A 24,522-nucleotide genomic window follows, 5' to 3' on the forward strand; every position below is an offset into this window, starting at 1 on the left:
CACCATGCGTGGTGACGTCATGTGTGGTGATGTCATGCCAATGACGTCATGCGCGGTGACCTCACGCCAATGACGACGTGTGGTGATGTCATGCTAATGAGGTAATGCGTGGTGACATCATGCGTGGTGACATCATGCATGGTGACATGCTAATGTTGTGGTGACGTCACCTGGTGATATCACGCGTGGTGACGGCATGCTAATGACCTCACGCGTGGTGACGTCATGCCAGGTGACATCACGCGTGGTGACGTCATGCTAATGACGACATGTGTGGTGATGTCATGCCAATGACCTCACGCGTGGTGACCTCACGCTAATGACGACATGTGTGGTGATGTCATGCTAATGTTGTAATGCGTGGTGACATCATGCTTGGTGGCGTGCTAATGTTGTGGTGACGTCACCTGGTGATATCACGCGTAGTGACGGCATGTTAATGACGTCATGCGTGGTGACCTCACGCCAATGGTGTCATGTGTGGTGATGTCATGCTAATGTTGTGATGCGTGGTGACATCATGCGTAGTGACATCATGCTAATGTTGTGGTGACGTCACGCCTGGTGATATCATGCGTGGTGACGGCATGTTAATGACCTCATGTTTGGTGGCGTCATGCCAGGTGACATCATGCGTGGTGACGTCATGCCAGGTAACCTCATGCGTGGTGACGTCATGTTAATGACCTCATGTTTGGTGACGTCATGTTAATGACCTCATGTTTGGTGGCGTCATGCCAGGTGACATCATGCGTGGTGACGTCATGTTAATGACCTGTTTGGTGACGTCATGTTAATGTCCTCATGTTTGGTGGCGTCATGCCAGGTGACATCATGCGTGGTGACGTCATGCCAGGTGACATCATGCGTGGTGACGTCATGTTAATGACCTCATGTTTGGTGGTGTCATGCCAGGTGACATCATGCGTGGTGACGTCATGCCAGGTGACATCATGCGTGGTGACGTCATGCCAGGTGACATCATGCGTGGTGACGTCATGTTAATGACCTCATGTATGGTGACGTCATGTTAATGACCTCATGTTTGGTGGTGTCATGCCAGGTGACATCATGCGTGGTGACGTCATGCCAGGTGACATCAAGTGTGCCCACAGTCATGGAAAAAAGGAATCCGAACAAATCAACTTTATTTATTTATATATATAGCAAACTCCCAAATGATTCCCAGGGATGCAGACACTGATGCCAGGTGTCAACAAGAACCTGCTACTTGGTGACATTGTACACATTGAGGAGAAAAACATCCGGACTTGCTTTTCTTGTCTTCATGGATGTGTTTGTGTGCTGTGCAGCTGTTTGAAAGAGACCCCACACGCAGGCTGGGCATCACAGGTGACATCCGCTCACACGCCTTCTTCAAGTCCATCGACTGGCAGGCCTTGGAGGACAAAGATGTGGAGCCGCCTTTCAAGCCCAAAGTGGTATGACACACCGCACACACACACACACACACACACACACACAACACACCGTGTTTGCTGACTTTGCACTTTTTCCCGCCGAATCCAGCGAGCGGCCAACGACTGCAGCAACTTCGACCGCGAGTTCCTGAGCGAGAAGCCTCGCCTGTCCTACAGCGACAAGAACTTCATCGACTCCATGGACCAGGCCGCCTTCGCTGGCTTCTCTTTCATCAACCCCAAGATGGAGCAGCTTTTAGAGAAGTAACCCTCCAGTCCACTTGCCAAGGATCTGCTCCACCTGCAGTATTTGCCTCGCCTTAGATTGTTAGGAAGTGTAAATATCAAAGTGCATGCCTTAATGACTACAATAATCTTAATAACAGGACGGTACACCTTGCTCCTTCTTTTAGCGGCCTGCAGCACATCCCAAAATCTAACTTTAAGGGGCCCAAGGGGGACCCCAGTGGAGCACTTTAGAAAATATATCTTTTAAATACGCCATCAATTTAAAAAGTTTGGACACACCTTCTCATTCAATGCGTATTCTTTGTTTTCATGACTATTTACATCATAGATTGTCACAGCCAAACTATCAATGAACACATGTGGAGTTAAACACTTAACAAAATAACCAAAAACATGTTTTATATTCTAGTTTCTTCAAAATAACCACCCTTTGCTCTTATTACTGCTTTGCACACTCTTGGCATTCTCTGCATGAGCTTCAAGCACACCTGTGTAGTGAAAGCCATCCTCACCTCTCAAAGATCATGCAGAGAATGCCAAGAGTGTGCAAAGCAGTAATAAGAGCAAAGGGTGGCTATTTTGAAGGAAATTGAATATAAAACAAGTGTGCAGTTATTTCACTTTTTTTTGTTAAGTACATAGTACATATTTTATTGTTATATATTTAAATATCATTGTTGCTTTTTATTTTAATTATTGTAATATTTTTCTATTTTGTTTCCATTTATATCCTCATTATTTACTTTTTACTTTTTAAATTCAATCTCAATTCTGTGGACTGCTGCTGGAATTTAAATTTTCCTGAAGGAATCAATAAAATACAATCTATCTATCTATCTATCTATCTATCTATCTATCTATCTATCTATCTATCCATCTATCTATCTATCTATTTATCCTTCCTTCCTTCGATCCTTCTATCTATCTGTCTATCTATCTATCATCTATCTATCTATCGTTCTATCTATCTATCTATCGTTCTATCTATCTATCTGTCTGTCTGTCTGTCTGTCTGTCTGTCTATCTATCGTTCTATCTATCTATTGATCGTTCTATCTATCTATCTGTCTGTCTGTCCGTCTATCTATCTATCGTTCTATCTATCATTCTATCCGTCTATCTATCTGTCTGTCTGTCTGTCTGTCTGTCTGTCTGTCTGTCTATCTATCTATCTATTGATCGTTCTATCGTTCTATCTATCTATCTGTCTGTCTGTCTGTCTGTCTATCTATCTATCTATTGATCATTCTATCTATCTATCTGTCTGTCTGTCTGTCTATCTATCTGTCTGTCTGTCTGTCTGTCTGTCTGTCTATCTATTTATCATTCTATCTATCATTCTATCTGTCTATCCATCTGTCTGTCTGTCTGTCTGTCTGTCTGTCTATCTATCTATCTATTGATCGTTCTATCGTTCTATCTATCTGTCTGTCTGTCTGTCTGTCTGTCTATCTATTTATCTATCTATCTATTGATTGTTCTATCGTTCTAGCTATCTATCTGTCTGTCTGTCTGTCTGTCTGTCTATCTATCGTTCTATCTATCGTTCTATCTGTCTATCTATCTGTCTATCTGTCTGTCTATCTGTCTGTCTGTCTGTCTGTCTGTCTATCTATCCATCTATTGATCATTCTATCGTTCTATCTATCTATCTATCTATCTATCTATCTATCGTTCTATTGTTCTATCTATCTATCTATCTATCTATCTATCTATCTGTCCGTCTATCTATCTATCTATCTATCTATCTATCTATCCATCTATCTATCTATCCATCTATTTATCTACCAGTATCTATCTATCTATCCATCCATCTATCTATCCATCCATCTATCCATCTAACTAGCTATGTAACTCCATATGTGTTCATTCATAGTTGTGATGCCTTCAGTGATAATCTGCAATATAAATAGTCATTAAAAAAGAAAAACAACACTCATTGAACGAGAAAGTGTGTCCAAACCTTTTCGCCTGGACTTTTGGTCCCCCAGAAAACAAAAATTATTCAACACATAAGACTCCAAGGTAACGCGGGAAAATGTTAATAATAACATAATTTGTCCCCTAAACTGTAAAAAGCTTCTTAGCACATCTATATTACATTGTTTTTTAATCTCGTTTACAATTTTAAGATATGTAAATGTCCCCAGATTAATTTCTCAGTATGCGGCCCTCTGGACACCTGATGTAATTTCCTGCCATCTGCTGGCATGTTTCGTGTTCATTAAAACGTTGAAACGTTAGGAATAGCTAAATGTGTTGATGTACACCTGAGATGAACAAAAACAGGAGTCACCTTCAATTGTAGATTTGACATTTTTGTGAGATTCTTTCCTGTGAATGACTACAGTATTTACATGATATATAGAGTATAAGTAGAGTGTATAGAATATCTACATGATGTGAAGTAGCTGAGACTGTGTACATAGATTGTGTGTATTGGACTAACATGTATATTGGTTGTTTTGTTTTTTACTCTCTTCATCTTTTACATCTAATTAAAACCCTCAAAGACTCCAAACCACATGTGAGGTGAATGTTGTTGTTTTTTTTATTAAGGACATGATTAAACATGCATTTACAGTGCAGCTGGAAACTTGCATTAGTGACTAATTTTTCCTACAATTCATTGTGTCAGTTTTATTCCAAGTGATGTCATGCTAATTACATCATGTGTGATGCCGTCATTCTACTGACATCATGCATGGCGACGTCATGATAATTACGTCATATGTGGTGATGTCAAGCCAATGTTGTCATTCATGGTGACGTCATGATAATTACATCATGTGTGATGCCGTCGTGCTCATGACGTTGTGCATGTTGATGTCATACTAATGACGTCATGCGCGGTGATGTCATGCGCGGTGATGTCATGCTAATGTTGTCATTCATGGCGACGTCATGCTAATTACATCATGTGTGATGCCGTCGTGCTCATGACATCGTGCATGTTGATGTCATACTAATGATGTCATGCGCGGTGACGTCATGCTAATGTTGTCATTCATGGCGACGTCATGCTAATTACATCATGTGTGATGCCGTCGTGCTCATGACATCGTGCATGTTGATGTCATACTAATGATGTCATGCGCGGTGATGTCATGCTAATGTTGTCATTCATGGTGACGTCATGCTAATTACATCATGTGTGATGCCGTCGTGCTCATGACATTGTGCATGTTGATGTCATACTAATGACGTCATGCGCGGTGATGTCATGCGCGGTGATGTCATGCTAATGTTGTCATTCATGGTGACGTCATGCTAATTACATCATGTGTGACGCCGTCGTGCTCATGACATCGTGCATGTTGACGTCATGTGCGGTGATGTCATGCAAATGACGTCATGCGCGGCGATGTCATGCTAATGTTGTCATTCATGGTGACATGCTAATTACATCATGTGTGATGCCGTCGTGCTATTGATGTCGTGCATGTTGATGTCAAACTAATGACGTCATGCCTGGTGGTGTCATGCAAATGCCGTCATGCACGGTGATGTTATGCTAATGACCTCGTGTGGTGATGACATGTTAATGACGTCATGCCTGGTGATGTCATGCAAATGACGTCGTGCACGGTGTTAAGCTAATGACCTCGTGCACGGTGATGTTAAGCTAATGACCTCATGCGTGTTGATGTCATTTTAATGACATCATGCATGGCGACGTCATGCTAATTACGTCATATGTGGTGATGTCATTCATGGTGACATCATGCCAATTCCATCATGTGGGATGACGTAGTGCTAATGACATCGTGCATGGCGATGTCATGCTAATCACGTCATATGTGGTGATGTCATTCATGGTGACGTCATGCCAATTACATCATGTGGGATGACGTAGTGCTAATGACATCGTGCATGGCGACGTCATGCTAATCACGTCATAGGTGGTGATGTCATTCATGGTGACGTCATGCCAATTCCATCATGTGGGGTGACGTAGTGCTAATGACATCGTGCATGGCGACGTCATGCTAATCACGTCATGTGTGGTGATGTCATTCATGGTGACGTCATGCCAATTCCATCATGTGGGATGACGTAGTGCTAATGACATTGTGCATGTTGATTTCATACTAATGACATCATGCATGGCGACGTCATGCTAATTACGTCATATGTGGTGATGTCATGCTAATGACCTCATGCGTGGTGACCTCTTTATTTTCTTGTGTTTCAAGTGCATGGGCCAGACGTGGCCGTCAAAGAAGCCAGGGGGGGGGGGCGTCTAGTACCGTGTAGTTCCTCGAGCGGGTATAGCCTGGTTGGTAGAGTGGCCGTGCCAGCAACTTGAGGGTTCCAGGTTGGATCCCCACTTCCGCCACCCAAGTCTCTGCCGTTGTGTCCTTGGGCAAGGCACTTTACCCACCTGTGACACCCACACTGGTTTAAATGTAACTTAGATATTGGGTTTCACTATGTAAAAGCGCTTTGAATCACCAGAGAAAAGCGCTATATAAATATAATTCACTTCACACTACCGTGCAATGACAAAACAGTCTGCACAAAAACACACCATAATGTTGTTTATGTTTAGCTGTAACAACACATGTATGTCATTTTATGGTGTATAGTTTTCTTTTTCCATCCATTTTCTACTGCTTATTCTTTTTTTGGGGTCACGGGGGGCGCTGGCGCCTATCTCAGCTGCAATCGGGCGGAAGGTGGGCTACACCCTGGACAAATCGCCACCTCATCGCAGGGCTTTTTTTTTTATATCACATTTATCTGCAAATCCACCTTAAAAGGAGAGGTAACAAAAGTAGATTTGCATGTTTATTAATTTATTGCATTTATTTGCATGTCTTTTTCATTCAGGGCCACTTGTAACAGTGAAAAATATATCAATATAATATAAGTATTTATCTCATGATATTACACAATTGACCATGCATTGGATTATACATTTTTTACGTGTAATGTAAAAAAGAAAAAAAAAGGCTGCCACTTTGTTTGTTTATCTGCAGTTGTTAAAGTTTAACAATGAAAAATGGTTGGAATTTAGGATACTTATTGCAATATTAGATAATATTAAAGTTTAAAATATGCATTAGATTTTTTTTTTAATGTATAAGAATGGACAGAACAAATACATTTAGTAACAAAATATTGAAGGACTTTATTGACGCATATGTGTTGACACCTGTGGTCTAGCAGGGTGCGCGCGCACGCCAAATAGCGTCATGCCTGCAGCGTTGCCAGACGTGCATATAGTTACTGTATTTGTACGAAAGATTCACCTTATAATCAATAAATGTGCGCTGGATCGATTGGCCACTTGAACACACGAGCATGTATCCTGCGCTTCTACTTATGTTGTACATCGTCTCCTGTGCCTCTCTACAGCCAGGTGGGGGCGCTGTTCTACCAATGGCATTCCCTCCCCCCTCAACAATGTACGGTAGTTAGTTGATTTCAAGTAAAACTGCATTTTTAAGTTATACTACACACGGTTCGTCTTCATGTGTGATTGTGTTGTATGTCAAAACTGATACACGGTGGTTATACTGATAAAAATAAAAAAATTAATAAAAAATGACGATAATTTGTCATTTCCCATTTGGCAACGTTGCCGTACGCGCACCATAGCGTCATGCGTAACGCACGTCGTGACGTCATCACGCAACGCGCTTTCGGTTCCAATGTGTCCGGAAGTGAAAACGCCGCTCAATCCTTCTCGACTTTGTGTTCTTCTGGCTCTTTCCACGCGGTATGGAACATTAAAGTTGTACTTTTAACGTCGTAAACATGATGTTAAACTTAGAAGGGAAGTGAAATTAAGGTAGACAATGAGCTCTCAGGACGTCCTGAAGAGCGCGTCCACTTTGGCGTCGTACAATGTGTTGTTACAGGTGAGCTCCTCCTATTATTCTTTAATGATGTCAGGTGTGATGTTCAGTAAATTATCTTTTTTTTTTTTTATTGTCAGGTGATGTTCCGTGTGCTTACCTTTCTGTTGAACGCCTTCACTCTGCGCTTTGTGTCCAAGGAGCTGATCGGGCTGGTGAACGTCAGGTACGTGGAATAATGTATCCATCAGTGGTGGGCATGAATCATGATCATAAAATGACAAGTTGATTTTATTTTGAAGTCACTTTCCCTTCAATCAATCAATCAATGTTTATTTATATAGCCTTAAATCAAAAGTGTCTCAAAGGGCTGCACAAGCCACAACAACATCCGCGGTTCAGCGCCCACATAAGGGCAAGGAAAAACTCAAAACCCAGTGGGACGTCGATGAGAAACCTTGGAGAGGACTGTAAATGTAGGTAGCCCCCCACCATCCAGGGGAGACCGGATGCAATGGACGTCGAGTGGGTCTGACATAATAGTGTGAAAGTCCAGTCCATAGTGGATCTAACATAATAGTGAGAGTCCAGTCCATAGTGGATCTAACATAATAGTGTGAGAATCCAGTCCATAGTGGATATAACATAATAGTGTGAGAGTCCAGTCCATAGTGGATCTACATAATATTGTGAAAGTCCAGTCCATAGTGGATCTAACATAATAGTGAGAGTCCAGTCCATAGTGGATCTAACATAATAGTGAGAGTCCAGTCCATAGTGGATCTAACATAATAGCGAGAGTCCAGTCCATAGTGGATCTAACATAATAGTGTGGGAGTCCAGTCCATAGTGGGTCCAACATTATAGTGAGAGAGTCCAGTCCATAGTGGGGCCAGCATAATAGTGAGTCCAGTCCATAGTGGATCTAACATAATAGTGAGTCCAGTCCATAGTGGATCTAACATAATAGTGAGAGTCCAGTCCATAGTGGATCTAATATAATAAGGAGAGTCCAGTCCATAGTGGATCTAACATAATAGTGAGAGTCCAGTCCATAGTGGATCTAACATAATAGTGTGAGTCCAGTCCATAGTGGATCTAACATAATAGTGTGAGTCCAGTCCATAGTCGGGCCAGCATAATAGTGAGTCCAGTCCATAGTGGATCTAACATAATAGTGAGAGTCCAGTCCATAGTGGATCTAACATAATAGTGAGAGTCCAGTCCATAGTGGATCTAACATAATAGTGAGAGTCCAGTCCATAGTGGATCTAACATAATAGTGTGAGTCCAGTCCATAGTGGATCTAACATTATATTAGCTGTTTGCAAATTCACCAAGTTTTAAATTGCAATTTTAAATTTCACGCGAAGTATCCTGTTGAAAACGTCGCGGTATGATGATGTGTGCGCGTGACTTCATGGATTGTAGCAGACATTTTGTTCCAGCCCGATCCCAGCTATAAGTCGTCTGCTTTAATCGCATAATTCCACAGTATTCTGGACATCTGTGTTGCTGAATCTTTTGCAATTTGTTCAATTAATAATGGAGACGTCAAAGAAGAAAGCTGTAGGTGGGAAGCGGTGTATTGCGGCCGCCTTTAGCAACACAAACACAGCCGGTGTTTCCTTGTTTACATTCCCGAAGGTGAAGCTTTACTATGGAACAAAGCGGTCAAGCGAACATTGTTCCCATGCGGCATAGCTCGGTTGGTAGAGTGGCCATGGCAGCAACTTAAGGGTTGCAGGTTCGATTCCCGCTTGTGCCATCCTAGTTACTGCCGTTGTGTCCTTGGGCATGGCACTTTACCCACCTGCTCCCAGTGCCACCCTCACTGGTTTAAATGTAACTTTGATTTTGGGTTTCACTATGTAAAGCGCTTTGAGTCACTTGAGAAAAGCGCTATATAAATATAATTCACAATTCACTTCCCTACCACATGTTAACCGGCAGGTTTCGGTGAGAAAATTGTGGTAATAAGTCGGCTCTTACTGTAGACATGAGCGGAGCTTGCGTCGTTCCTCGTGCACTTGTCGAAGACGCTGCGGACTCTCTTGCCTCCTCCGACCAGCCGCCCCCGAACGTGGGATGCTTCCACCGTGGAGGAGGGGGAAAAAAAGCTCAGCCCGGCCCGACCGGCTGCCTTCGCTTCGCCTCGTCGAGAAACGTGGCTTCCCTCAGAGACACTGGTGGTCACCACACCCGTGGCCACACCCCTCCGACTTTCAAGTACGACCATATAAGAAGATTTGCTATGGAACAGAGCGGTCAAGCGAACATGGATCCCGACCACATGTCAACCGGCAGGTTTTGGTGAGAAAATTGTGGTAATAAGTCGGCTCTTACTGTAGACCTGAGCGGAGCTTGCGTCGTTCCTCGTGCACTTGTCAAAGACGCTGCGGACTCTCTTGCCTCCTCCGACCGGCCGCCCCCGAACTTTGGATGCTTCCACTGTGGAGGAGGGGGGGAAAAAGCTCAGCCCAGCCCGACCGGCTGCCTTCGCTTCGCCTCGTTGAGAAACGTGGCTTCCCTCAGAGACACTGGTGGTCACCACACCCTTCCGACTTTCAAGTACGACCATATAAGAAGATTTGCTATGGAACAGAGCGGTCAAGCGAACATGGATCCCGACCACATGTCAACCGGCAGGTTTTGGTGATAAAATTGTGGTAATAAGTCGGCTCTTACCGTAGTTATGAGCGGAGCTTGCGTCCTCCTGCAGCTGCGTGGCTTCCCTCAGAGACACTGGCGGTCACCACACCCGTGGCCACACCCCTCGGACTTTCAGGTACCATATAATCTCACTAAAACACTAGTAACACAATAAGCAGATAAGGGATTTTCCAGAATTATCTTAGTAAATGTGTCTAATAACATCTGAATCGCTCCCACTGTCCTGTCTTTTTTTTTTTCTTCTAGTCCTTCACTCTCACTTTCCTCATCCATGAATCTTTCATCCTCGCTCAAATTAATGGGGAAATCGCCGCTTTCTCGGTCCGAATCGCTCTCGCTGCCGGTGGCCATGATTGTAAACAATGTTCAGATGTGAGGAGCTCCACAACCCGTGACATCACGCGCACATCGTCTGCCACTTCCGGTACAGGCAAGGCTTTTTTTTATTAGCGACCAAAAGTTGCGAACTTTATCGTCGATGTTCTCTACTAAATCCTTTCAGCATAGAATGGACCTGCTATCCCCGTTTAAATAAGAACATCTCATTTCAGTAGGCCTTGAAGGCTTAGGTATGAAATGCAGGGCCCGCCACTGGTATCAATAATAGTCTATCGATATAGTATCGATAATGCATCATTTATAGTCTATCAATAATGCTGGAAAAAATGCACGTTTTGCCTTCATTTGTCTTCTTGTCTCCACACTTGCAGGCTGACCCTCCTCTATTCAACGTTGGTGTTTTTATCCAGGGAAGCTTTCAGAAGAGCTTGTCTGAGTGGAGGCACAGGTGGGAAGCACAACTGGAGGCAGCTTGTCAACCTGCTATGGATGACGTAAGCATCATCATCATCATCATCATCATCATCATCATCATGTTGTTATTGGTTGTATGTCACTGACGTCACGCCCCGCCCATTAAATACGCGTGGTAGTCAAGCCAGCTCTGTTCTTAATGGGTATTAGGCGCTGTAGATTCCTCTACTGACGCTCCTCTACTATCACATTCACTCCGCTTGCTGCGGCAACAACAAAAACAAAACTCCAGACGTTCTTCTTCGTTTGTATAGTTTACTGGTGATCTTAATAATTCAAAACATAAAACAGTCACGATGTGGGAACAAACGAATGACAAAATAAAGAGAGTTTGTTGCAGTACGAGTTGGAAAAAGTATGAATGAGAATAAGTATGAGTGAGGTCAAAAAACGGTGTGGCTCGATTCCACCGCACCTGACAGCAATTACCCATAACACCTTGCGTCCGAAAAACCCCCTTACCACACAGATCCTTCCGCCATATATGCACTTAAAGTTACGTCATCAAATCATTTTGACAAATGTAATAATTACAATTAAAGTGAGCTTTATATAATTACTCTAAGCCAGGGGTGCCCACACTTTTTCTGCAGGCGAGCTACTTTTCAATTGACCAACTCGAGGGGATCTACCTCATTTATATATATCATTTATATTTATTTATTTATGAAAGAGACATTTTTGTAAACAAGTTAAATGTGTTTAATGATAATACAAGCATGTGTAACACATATAGATGTCTTTCTTTCACAAAGACAAGAATATAAGTTGGTGTATTACCTGATTCTGATGACTTGCATTGATTGGAATCAGACAATAATGATGATAACGCCCACATTTTCAAATGGAGGAGAAAAAAAGTTGTCCTTTCTGTACAATACCACATGAAAGTGGTTGGTTTTTGGCATCTAATTCATCCAGCTTCCATACACTTTACAAGAAAAACATTGGCGGCAAATTCCGTAGCTTGCTTGATTGACATTCACGGCACCCGAGGGTCTTGTGAGATGACGCTGGCTGCTGCCAGTTCATTATTATGAAAAAATGACAGAGAGGAAGGCGAGAAACACTTTTTATTGCAACAGACTCTCGCGCCGTCCCTTCCGTTAAAACTCTAAAGGCCGACTGCACATTTCCTATCTTCACAATAAAAGCCCTGCTTCATGCTGCCTGCGCTAACAAAATACAGAGTCTCGGAAAGCTGGCTGGCACATCACTTGTGCACGCCAGCTTTCCGAGATGTCGGCGGCGTTTCTGGATGTTGTTGATAAATGGCTTTTAGCTTTGCATAGTAGAGTTTTAACTTGCACTTACAGATGTAGCGACCAACTGTATTTAGTGAAAGTGGTTTTCTGAAGTGTTCCTGAGCCCATGTGGTGATATCCTTTAGAGATTGATGTCGGTTTTTGATACAGTGCCATCTGAGAGATCGAAGGTCACGGTCATTCAATGTTGGTTTCCGACCATGCTGCTTACGTGGAGTGATTTTTCTAGATTCTCTGAACCTTTTGATGATATTATGGATCGTAGATGTTGAAATCCCTAAATTTCTTGCAAATGCACTTTGAGAAACGTTGTTCTTAAACTGTTTGACTATTTGCTCACGCAGTTGTGGACAAAGGGGTGTACCTCGCCCCATCCTTTCTTGTGAAACACTGAGCATTTTTTGGAGAGTTTTTTTTATACCCAATCATGGCACCCACCTGTTCCCAATTAGCCTGCACACCTGTGGCATGTTCCAAATAAGTGTATTTCACAAATATCCTTCGTCGAAAAAACAGAAGCTAAAATGAAGAATTAAATTAAAGATAGGTTGATTGGCAACACTAAATGGGCCCTAGTGTGTGAATGTGAGTGTGAATGTTGTCTGTCTATCTGTGTTGGCCCTGCGATGAGGTGGCGACTTGTCCAGGGTGTACCCCGCCTTCCGCCCGATTGTAGCTGAGATAGGCGCCAGCGCCCCCCGCGACCCCGAAAGGAAATAAGCGGTACAAAATGGATGGATGGATTCTTTACAATAAAAAAAATAATTTACTTGAACATTGATTTAAATTATCTGGAAAGAAGAGGAAGGAATTTAAAAGGTAAAAAGGTATATGTGTTTAAAAATCCTAACATTTTTTTTAAGGTTGTATTTTTTTCTCTAAAATTGTCTTTCTGAAAGTTATAAGAAGCAAAGTAAAAAAAATAAATGAATTTATTTAAACAAGTGAAGACCAAGTCTTTAAAATATTTTCTTGGATTTTTAAATTCTACTTGAGTTTTGTCTCTCTTAGAATTAAAAATGTAGAGCAAAGCGAGACCAGCTTGCTAGTAAATAAATACAATTAAAAACATAGAGGCAGCTCACTGGTAAGTGCTGCTATTTGAGCTATTTTTAGAACATCATCTGGTCCTTACGGGCACCGCGTTGGTGACCCCTGTGTTAGATCCACTATGGACTGGACTCTCACAATATTTTTCAAGCAGCGTTGCCCTCTTAGGTTGCCGCTGGGTTTCTTCTGGGGCGTCCTGCTGGCCTGCGTGTGGCTCTGGCTTCTGGAGGTCCCGGATCCTAAAGCGGTTCCTTTCTACGGCCCCGCCGTGGTCCTGTTCGCCCTGGCGGGGGTGCAGGAGCTCCTGGCCGAGCCCCTCTGGGTGCTGGCCCAGGCTCACATGTTCCTACGCCTCAAGGTGGTCGCCGAGAGCCTGGCCCTGCTGGCCAAGTGCGGCGTCACGGTGGTTCTGGTGGTGTGGGCTCGTCAGTGGGGGCTTTACATCTTCGCCGCTGCTCACGTGAGAATCGTCCTTCGCATTGACTCCACTCATCATTCATACTTCAACTTGGTCTTGTTGTGGGTCCCAGCTGCTGTACACGGGAGTGCTGGTGCTGTGCTACGTGGGCTACTTCCTGCGCTTCTTGCCATCTGAAGAGGCCATCAAGAGCCATTTCCCTCTTCGCAGTGTCCGGGATCTTATTCCACATCGAGCCCATGGAGAGGTATTAATGTTTATTTGTTTAATGTCTGGGTTTAAATGTTATATTGAAGATACAGAAAAATTAAACATGTTCCACGTGATGTTAAGCTTTTCTTCCTGTCACTCACACACACACCAGTGATGTGGTGAAATGCACTCCTTTTGCTAATTGCAATCACTGACATTAAAAATAAAAGGTTTAAAGACAAACAGTCTACAATCCCCGTTTCCATATGAGTTAGGAATTTGTGTTAGATGTAAATATAAACAAAACACAATGATTTGCAAATCCTTTTCAACCCATATTCAGTTGAATGCACTACAAAGACAACATATTTGATGTTCAAACTCATAAACTTTATTTTATTTAAAAAAAAAAAATAATTAACTTAGAATTTCATGGCTGCAACATGTGCCAAAGTAGTTGGGAAAGGGCATGTTCACCACTGTGTTACATCACCTTGTCTTTTAACAACACTCAATAAACGTTTGGGAACTGAGGAAACTAATTGTTGAAGCTTTGAAAGTGGAATTCTTTCCCATTCTTGTTTTATGTAGAGCTTCAGTCGTTCAACAGTCCGGGGTCTCCGCTGTCATATTTTACGTTTCATAATGCGCCACACATTTTCGATGGGAGACAAGTCTGGACTGCAGGCGTGCCAGGAAAGTACCCGCACTCTTTTTTTACAAAGCCACGCTGTTGTAACATGTGCTGAATGTGGTTTGGCATTGTCTTGCTGAAATAAGCAGGAGCGTCCATGAAAGAGACGGTGCTTAGATGGCAGCATATGTTGTTCCAAAACCTGTATGTACCTTTCAGCATTAATGGTGCCTTCACAGATGTGTAAGTTACCCATGCCTTGGGCACTAATGCACCCCCATACCATCACACATGCTGGCTTTTGAACTTTGTGTCTAACAGGATGGATGGTTCGCTTCCCTTTTGGTCCGGATGACACAATGTCGAATATTTCCAAAAACAGTTTGAAATGTGGACTCGTCAGACCACAGAACACTTTTCCACTTTGCATCAGTCCATCTTAGATGATCTCGGGCCCAGAGAAGCCGGCGGCGTTTCTGGATGTTGTTGATAAATGGCTTTCGCTTTGCATAGTAGAGCTTTAACTTGCACTTACAGATGTAGTGACAAACTGTATTTAGTGACAGTGGTTTTCTGAAGTGTTCTTGAGCCCAAGTGGTGATATCCTTAAGAGATTGATGTCAGTTTTTGATACAGTGGCGTCTGAGGGATGGAAGGTCACAGTCATTCAATGTTGGTTTCCGGCCATGCCGCTTCCGTTGAGTGATTTCTCCATATTCTCTGAACCTTTTGATGATATTATGGAGCGTAAATGTTGAAATCCCTAAATTTCTTGCAATTGCACTTTGAGAAACGTTGTTCTTAAACTGTTTGACTATTTGCTCACACAGTTGTGGACAAAGGGGTGTACCTCGCCCCATCCTTTCTTGTGAAAGACTGAGCATTTTTTGGGAAGCTGTTTTTATACCCAATCATGGCACCCACCTGTTCCCAATTAGCCTGCACACCCGGGGGATGTTCCAAATAAGTATTTGATGAGCATTTTTCAACTTTATCAGTATTTATTGCCACCTTTCCCAACTTCTTTGTCACGTGTTGCTGGCATCAAAATCTAAATTTTTTTTTATCAGTTTGAACATCAAATATGTTGTTTTTGTAGCATATTCAACTGAATATGGGTTAAAAAGGATTTGCAAATCATTGTATTCTGTTTATATTTACATCAAACACAATTTCCCAACTCATAAGGAAACGGGGTTTGTATCATATTTTTCTAAAAAGTGCAACATTTGAACATGTGTTTGTGTACGACTAGCCGCTGCTGGACTGGACTTTGGCCCGGCTCACCTGGAGCTTCTTCAAGCAGTCCTTCCTCAAGCAGATCCTGACGGAAGGCGAGCGCTACGTCATGACCTTCCTGAACGTTCTCAGCTTCGGGGACCAAGGCGTCTACGACATCGTCAACAACCTGGGCTCCATGGTGGCGCGCTTCGTCTTCCTGCCCATCGAGGAAAGCTTCTACATCTTCTTCGCCAAAGTGCTGGAGCGCGGTCGCCATGTCAAGAGCCAGAGAGAGGTGTGCGCCCCGGCGCCGTCTGTTGAGTGAGGTCTTTCCTTCTCATACTGTTGTGCCGTCATCCCGCAGGAAGATGTTAGTGTGGCGGCAGAGGTGCTGGAATGTCTGCTGAAGCTGGTGCTGGTGCTGGGGCTCGTCATTGCAGTCTTTGGATACGCATACTCGGGCCTGGCGCTGGATGTTTATGGTGGCTCCATGCTGAGTAGTGGAGCAGGTAACACAGATATATACATATATACATACATATATACATATATACATACATACATACATATATACATACATATATACATACATACATACATATATACATACATACATATATACATACATACATACATACATACATACATACATACATACATACATACATATATACATACATACATATATACATACATATATACATACATACATATATACATACATATATACATATATACATACATACATACATATATACATACATATATACATACATATATACATACATATATACATACATACATACATATATACATACATACATATATACATACATACATACATATATACATACATACATACATACATATATATATACATACATACATATATACATACATACATACATATATACATACATACATATATACATACATACATATATACATACATACATACATATATAGATACATACATACATATATACATACATATATACATACATACATACATATATACATACATACATATATACATACATACATACATATATACATACATACATACATATATACATACATACATACATATATACATACATATATACATACATACATACATATATACATACATACATATATACATACATATATACATACATACATACATACATACATATATACATACATACATACATATATACATACATATATACATACATACATACATACATATATACATACATACATACATATATACATACATACATATATACATACATACATATACACATACATATATACATACATACATACATATATACATACATACATATATACATACATACATACATACATATATACATACATACATATATACATACATACATATATACATACATACATATATACATACATACATATATACATACATACATACATACATATATATACATACATACATACATACACATACACACACATATATATACATATATATATATACATACATACATATATACATACATACATATATACATACAAACCCTGTTTCCATATGAGTTGGGAAATTGTGTTAGATGTAAATATAAACAGAATACAATGATTTGCAAATCCTTTTCAACCCATATTCAGTTGAATATGCTACAAAGACAAGATATTTGATGTTCAAACTCATAAACTTTATTTTTTTTTGCAAATAATAATTAACTTAGAATTTCATGGCTGCAACACGTGACAAAGTAGTTGGGAAAGGGCATGTTCACCACTGTGTTACATCACCTTTTCTTTTAACAACACTCAATAAATGTTTGGGAACTCAGGAAACTAATTGTTGAAGCTTTGAAAGTGGAATTCTTTACCATTCTTGTTTTATGTAGAGCTTCAGTCCTTCAACAGTCCGGGGTCTTGTTGTCGTATTTTATGCTTCATAATGCGCCACACATTTTCCATGGGAGACAGGTCTGGACTGCAGGCGGGCCAGGAAAGTACCCGCACTCTTTTACTACGAAGCCACGCTGTTGTAACACGTGCTGAATGTGGTTTGGCATTGTCTTGCTGAAATAAGCAGGGGCGTCCATGAAAAGGACGGCGCTTAGATGTCAGCATATGTTGTTCCAAAACCTGTATGTATTTTCAGCATTAATGGTGCCTTCACAGATGTGTAAGTTACCCATGCCTTGGGCACTAATGCACCCCCATACCATCACAGATGCTGGCCTTTGGACTTTGCGCCTATAACAATCCGGATGGTTCTTTTCCACTTTTTTCTGGAGGACACGATGTCCACATTTTCCAAAAAACAATTTGAAATGTGGACTCGTCAGTTCACAGAAAACTTTTCCACTTTGCATCAGTTCATCTTAGATGATCTCGGGCCCAGAGATGTCGGCGGCGTTTCTGGATGTTGTTGATAAATGGCTTTTAGCTTTGCATAGTAGAGTTTTAACTTGCACTTACAGATGTAGCGACAAACTGTATGTAGTGACAGTGGTTTTCTGAAGTGTTCCTGAGCCCATGTGGTGATATCCTTTAGAGATTGATGTCTGTTTTTGATACAGTGGCGTCTGAGGGATCGAAGGTCACGGTCATTCAATGTTGGTTTCCGGCCATGCCGCTTACGTGGAGTGATTTCTCCAGATTCTCTGAACCTTTTGATAATATTATGGAGCGTAGATGTTGAAATCCCTAAATTTCTTGCATTTGCACTTTGAGAAACGTTGTTCTTAAACTGTTTGACTATTTGCTCACGCAGTTGTGGACAAAGGGGTGTTCAACAGTCCGGGGTCTTGTTGTCGTATTTTATGCTTCATAATGCGCCACACATTTTCCATGGGAGACATGTCTGGACTGCAGGCGGGCCAGGAAAGTACCCGCACTCTTTTACTACGAAGCCACGCTGTTGTAACAGGTGGATTTTCATTGTCTTGCTGAAAAAAGCAGGGGCGTCCATGATAACGTTGTTTGGATGACAGGGGCGGTATAGCTCGGTTGGTAGAGCGGCCGTGCCAGTAACTTGAGGGTTGCAGGTTCGATTCCTGCTTCCGCCATCCTAGTCACTGCCATTGTGTCCTTGGGCAAGACACTTTACCCACCTGCTCCCAGTGCCACCCACACTGGTTTAAATGTAACTTAGATATTGGGTTTCACTATGTAAAGCGCTTTGAGTCACGAGAGAAAAAGGGCTATATAAATATAATTCACTTCACTTCACATATGTTGCTCCAAAATCTGTATGGACCATTCAGCATTAATGTTGCCTTCACAGATGTGTAAGTTACCCATGCCTTGGGCACTAATACACCCCCATAAAATCACAGATGCTGGCTTTTGAACTTTGCGCCGATAACAATCCGGATGGTTCTTTCCCTCTTTGTTCCGGAGGACACGTCATCCACAGTTTCCTAAAAGAATTTGAAATGTAGACTCGTCCGACCACAGAACACTTTTCCAATTTGCATCAGTCCATCTTAGATGAGCTCGGGGCCCAGCGCAGCCGACGGCATTTCTGGGTGTTGTTGATAAATAACTTTGGCTTTGCATAATAGAGTTTTAACTTGCACTTACAGATGTAGCGACGAACTGTGTTTACTGACAGTGGTTTTCTGAGGTGTTCCTGAGCCCGTGTGATGATATCCTTTACACACTGATGTCGCTTTTTGATGCAGTACCGCCTGAGGGATGGAAGGTCAAGTGCATCCAATGTTGGTTTTCAGCCTTGCTGTTCACGTGCAGTGATTTCTCCAGATTCTCTGAACCTTTTGATGATATTACTGACCGTAGATGGTGAAATCTCTAAATTCCTTGCATTAGCTGGTTGAGAATTGTTGTTCTTAAAGTGTGGGACAATTTGCTCTGGCATTCGTTGACAAAGTGGTGACCCTCTTGCCCCATCCTTGTCTGTGAATGACTGAGCATTTCATGGAAGCTGCTTTTATACCCAATCATGGCACCCAACTGTTCCCAATTAGCCTGTTCCAAATAATAACTTTCTCAGTCTTTTTTGCCACTTGTGCCAGATTTTTTGAAACATGTTGCAGGCGTCAACTTCCAAATGAGCTAATATTTGCAAAAAAAACAAAGTTTACCAGTTCGAACATTAGGTATCTTGTCTGTGGTTAGACCACAGAACACTTTTCCACTTTGCATCAGTCCATCTTAGTTGAGCTCGGGGCCCAGCGCAGCCGACGGCATTTCTGGGTGTTGTTGATAAATAACTTTGGCTTTGCATAGTAGTTTTAACTTGCATTTACAGATTTAGCGACAAAATGTGGTTACTGACAGTGGTTTTCTGAGGTGTTCCTGAGCCCATGTGGTGATATCCTTTACACACTGATGTCGCTTTTTGATGCAGTACAGCCTGAGGGATCGAAGGTCACGGGCATCCAATGTTGGTTTTCAGCCTTGTTGCTCACGTGCAGTGATTTCTCCAGATTCTCTGAACCTTTTGAAGATATTACCCACCATAGATGGTAAAATCCCTAAATTCTTTGCATTAATTAATTGAGAAATGTTGTTCATAAAGTGTTGGACAATTTGCTCAGGCATTCATTGACAAAGTGGTGACCCTCGCCCCATCCTTGTTTGTGAATGACTGAGCATTTCATGGAAACTGCTTTTATATCCAATCATGGCACCCACCTGTTCACCCCCAAATTAGCGTTTGATGAGCATTCCTCAACTTTTTCTGTCTTTTCGCCACTTGTGCCAGCTTTTTTGAAACATGTTGCAGGCATCAAATTCCAAATGAGCTAATATTTGCAAAAAATAACAAAGTTTACCAGTTCGAACATTAAGTATCTTGTCTATGGTCAGACCACAGAACACTTTTCCACCTTTTATCAGTCCAGTCCGGGGCCCAGCGCAGCCGGCAGCATTTCTGGGTGTTGTTGATAAATAACTTTGGCTTTGCATGGTAGAGTTTTAACTTGCACTTACAGATGTAGCAACAAACTGTAGTTACTGACAGTGTTTTTTCTGAGGTGTTCTTGAGCCCATGTGGTGATATCCTTTACACACTGATAGATAGATAGTACTTTATTGATTCCTTCTGGAGATTTCCCTCAGGAAAATGTCGCTTTTTGATGCAGTACCAACTGAGGGATGGAAGGTCACGGGCATTCACTGTTGGTTTTCAGCCTTGCCGCTTACGGGCAGTGATTTCTCCAGATTGCACATTTTCTTGCTTGTTGTTTCACCTTTTGTCCAAAAGACTTCCTCAGGTTTAAATTGCAGGTGTGTGGTTTCCCTATTTCTGTGTCTGCTGGGTGTTCTTTCACCAGGGTTGTCGTTTAAGAAATGCACGCTGGCAAAAACACTTTTCCCGTGGAAGGAGACAATGTTTGGGTGCTCATTGAGAAGCGGTATTTATCAGCAAGTGCGTTATTTCGTATTTTGTTCAGGTCCTTCCCTGCTGCGATGCTACAGCTGCTACGTCCTCCTGCTGGCGGTGAACGGCGTGACCGAGTGCTTTGTGTTTGCCGCCATGAGCCAGGAAGACGTGGACAAGTACGAAAGCGCCAAAGATTCGCCAGACTGCTTCTTTTCCTGTCTTTTTTACACGCTTTCCTGCCCCCTGTCCAGGTATAACGTGGTGATGCTGGCTTTGTCCGTGTCCTTCCTCTTCCTGTCCTACATGCTGACGTGGTGGGCGGGCGGCGTGGGCTTCATCCTGGCCAACTGCCTCAACATGGCCCTGCGCATCTTGCACAGCGTCCTGTACATCCGCCGCTACTTCCTGTCCAGCCAGTGGGCGCCGCTGCGAGGCCTGCAGCCCTCGCCGCTGCTGTGCCTGACGCTCGCCGTCAGCGCCGGGGTCACGGTCGTTAGTGAGGTATCCTTCCACGCTACCTCACACCAGGGGTGCACCGTTGTGAGAAAAATTGACCTAATTGCAATTTTTATTTGAAAGCATATAAATGCGTAAAACTGCAAAAATTAGGAGTGAAGGAACATGTTACTTTTAGAGCGTCAGTCAACATGTTCTTGTCTCAAGGTGCCACACATTAGAACAATTTGCAATCATTTACTTTCAGAAATGTTTGGATCCATGCTGACAGACTCAGGGCTTTTGTCTACATCAGAGCTGACCAAAGTTTTTGACTTGGGGGCCGCATTGGGCTGAGAAAAAAATGTGGTCAAGGGCCAAAGTCGACTGCATGTAAAGTAAATATATATATATGTATATATATATATATATATACATATATATACACACATATATACTTATATATGTAGCTGAGATAGGCTCCAGTTCCCCCCGCAACCCTGAAGAAAATAAGCGGTAGAAAAATGGATGGTTGGATGGTTGGATGTATATATATATATATATATATATATATATATATATATATATATATATATATATACATATATGTATATATATACGTGTGTGTGTGTGTGTATATACATATATGTGTATATGTATATATATGTATATATGTGTGTATATATGCAGTGGTCCCCAACCTTTTTGTATCCGCGGACCGGTCAACGCTTAATAATTTGTCCCTCGGCCCGGGGGGGGGTGTCCTTTTTTTTTCTTTTTTCTTTCTTTCTTCTTTGTCATGAAAAAGGGACGTTTTTGTCATGAAAAAGGGAGTTTTTTTGTCTTAAGTGCACTATTTGTAGGTGTATATTGTGTTTTTTATGTTGATGTAATAAAAATTTTTTTTGTTTATTTTTTTTTTAGAAAAAATTCTTCTGCGGCCCGGTACCAATCGGGCCACGGCCCGGTGGTTGGGGACCACTGTATATATGTATATATATACACACATATATACTTATATATGTAGCTGAGATAGGCTCCAGCTCCCCCCGCGACCCTGAAGGAAATAAGCGGTAGAAAATGGATGGTTGGATATATATATATATATATATATATATATATATATATATATATACATGTGTGTGTCTGTATATATATATATATGTGTGTGTGTATATATACATATATATGTGTATATGTATATATGTGTGTATATATGTATATATATATATATACATATACTGCATATATATTTATATATGTGTATATATATATAAACATATATACACATACATATATATATATTACATACATATGTATGTGTGTGTCTGTGTGTGTTTTTATATATATATATATATATATATATATTTTTTTTTAAAATATTTTATATGTTTTTGTATATATATGCAACTATATACTCCAGGGTCTACTCCGCCTTCTAGAAATATATATATATATATATATATATATATATAAATGTGTGAATATACGAACATGTGTACATATTAATATGTATGTATATATATATATATATATTATATATGTATATATATTTACATATATATTTATTTATATTTTACTGCAAAGTGTGTATAGTAAATGAATGTTTTTGTGCTTGCAGAGAGTTTTCTGCTGTGATGGCGGCTGGTTCCTCAGGTTCGTCCACGTGGGCGTGGGAGCAGTGTGTCTCCTCTTCGTGCTCTTAGCCCTTCTTCTCACCGAAAGTAGACTGGTCTTGTTTGTGAGGATGCAGCTTTTGCCACAATACTGGAAAAAACACACCTAACTTTCCTGGAAAACCTCTTTTTACTGGTGACAAGTCTGTGAAGGTGTGCTGATACTGCTACTGGGTAAGATAATACTTTTCTTTGGCGACGTTTGTGCAATGGCGTGACGTACAAATCCCCCCAACAAATATCCTGCGTCTGAGCTGTGGATCGTTAAGGATTACTATTGAAGTGTGTGATTTTATTTCAGCTGCAATAACTACTTCTCACACACATCACCAAGGTTAAATCACCATAGCGAGCCAACAAGCTAAATGAAGGTGGACCCTCTGTCAAATACAAAGCTTGGCTCAGGGGACGTTTTTTTAGGACCCCTCCCCCCTTGCAGCACTATCTCTTCCGGGACGCTGCTACCTCCCCCCCAACCCCGCCCACCTCAACCTCCTCATTCTCTCTCAGGGAGAGCATGTCCCAAATTGCAAGCTGCTGTTTTTAGGCATGTTAAAAAAAATAATGCACTTTGTGACTTCAATAATAAATATGGCAGTGCCATGTTGGCATTTTTTTTCCATAACTTGAGTTGATTTATTTTGGAAAACCTTGTTACATTGTTTAATGCAGTGGTCCCCAACCACACATATATATATATATATATATATATATATATATATATATATATATATATATATATATATATATATATATATATATATATATATATATATATAATTTATTTTTAATTAAATCAACATAAAAAAAACACAAAATACACTTACAATTAGTGCACCAACCCAAAAAACCTCCCTTTTTCATGAAAAATATAAAAAAAATAAAATAAAATGACCAAGCGTTGACTGGTCCGCAGCTCCAAAAAGGTTGGGGACCACTGGTTTAATGCATCCAGCGGGGCATCACAACAAAATTAGACATAATAATGTGTTAATGCCACGACTGTATATATCGGTATCGGTTGATATCAAAATCGGTAAGTAAGAGTCGGACAATATCGGATATCGGCAAAAAAAGCCATTATCGGACATTTCTAGTTTGAATCGGATGAAAAATGTGGGAGTTTTGGAACTTTCAGGAATGTCCCATTGATTTCAATGGGAGTTTCCCCCCAAAATTGGGAATTTCAGGAAAAGCAGGATTTTTTTGGAAAATGGTAAAGTGCTTGAATGGTCTGAATGAGTTGAAATAGTTGTATTAAAATTTTTCAATCGGTCGAAAAATGTTGAACTAGTAACTTGTTGATTTGAGAAACGGTATTATGGAATTTCGGGAAAACCGG

General features: G+C 41.3%; 2 protein-coding genes across 3 annotated transcripts in view; both read left to right on the top strand.

The window, feature by feature from the left end:
• The window catches only part of prkcda (protein kinase C, delta a), a 73,353-nt gene extending 69,159 nt beyond the window's left edge, over nt 1-4,194 (top strand). For both annotated transcript variants that reach the window (XM_061890631.1, XM_061890633.1), the window contains exons 17-18: nt 1,314-1,442; nt 1,531-4,194. In XM_061890631.1, coding sequence (XP_061746615.1) covers nt 1,314-1,442; nt 1,531-1,689 — 288 coding nt within the window. In that variant the 3' untranslated portion in view covers nt 1,690-4,194. The remainder of the gene's footprint in view (nt 1-1,313; nt 1,443-1,530) is intronic.
• Nucleotides 4,195-7,294: 3,100 nt separating this feature from the next.
• rft1 (RFT1 homolog) lies at nt 7,295-23,805 on the top strand. Its single transcript, XM_061890645.1, has 10 exons — nt 7,295-7,537; nt 7,615-7,700; nt 10,858-10,980; nt 13,444-13,735; nt 13,806-13,940; nt 15,775-16,035; nt 16,105-16,249; nt 21,140-21,245; nt 21,321-21,570; nt 23,126-23,805. Exons 1-10 carry the CDS (start codon nt 7,475-7,477, stop codon nt 23,288-23,290), a joined length of 1,626 nt encoding a protein of 541 aa, XP_061746629.1. The 5' UTR covers nt 7,295-7,474; the 3' UTR covers nt 23,291-23,805.
• The last annotated feature ends 717 nt before the right edge of the window (nt 23,806-24,522 follow it).

Source organism: Nerophis ophidion, linkage group LG02 (genome assembly GCF_033978795.1).
Source record: "Nerophis ophidion isolate RoL-2023_Sa linkage group LG02, RoL_Noph_v1.0, whole genome shotgun sequence".
Taxonomy (NCBI): Eukaryota; Metazoa; Chordata; class Actinopteri; order Syngnathiformes; family Syngnathidae; genus Nerophis; species Nerophis ophidion.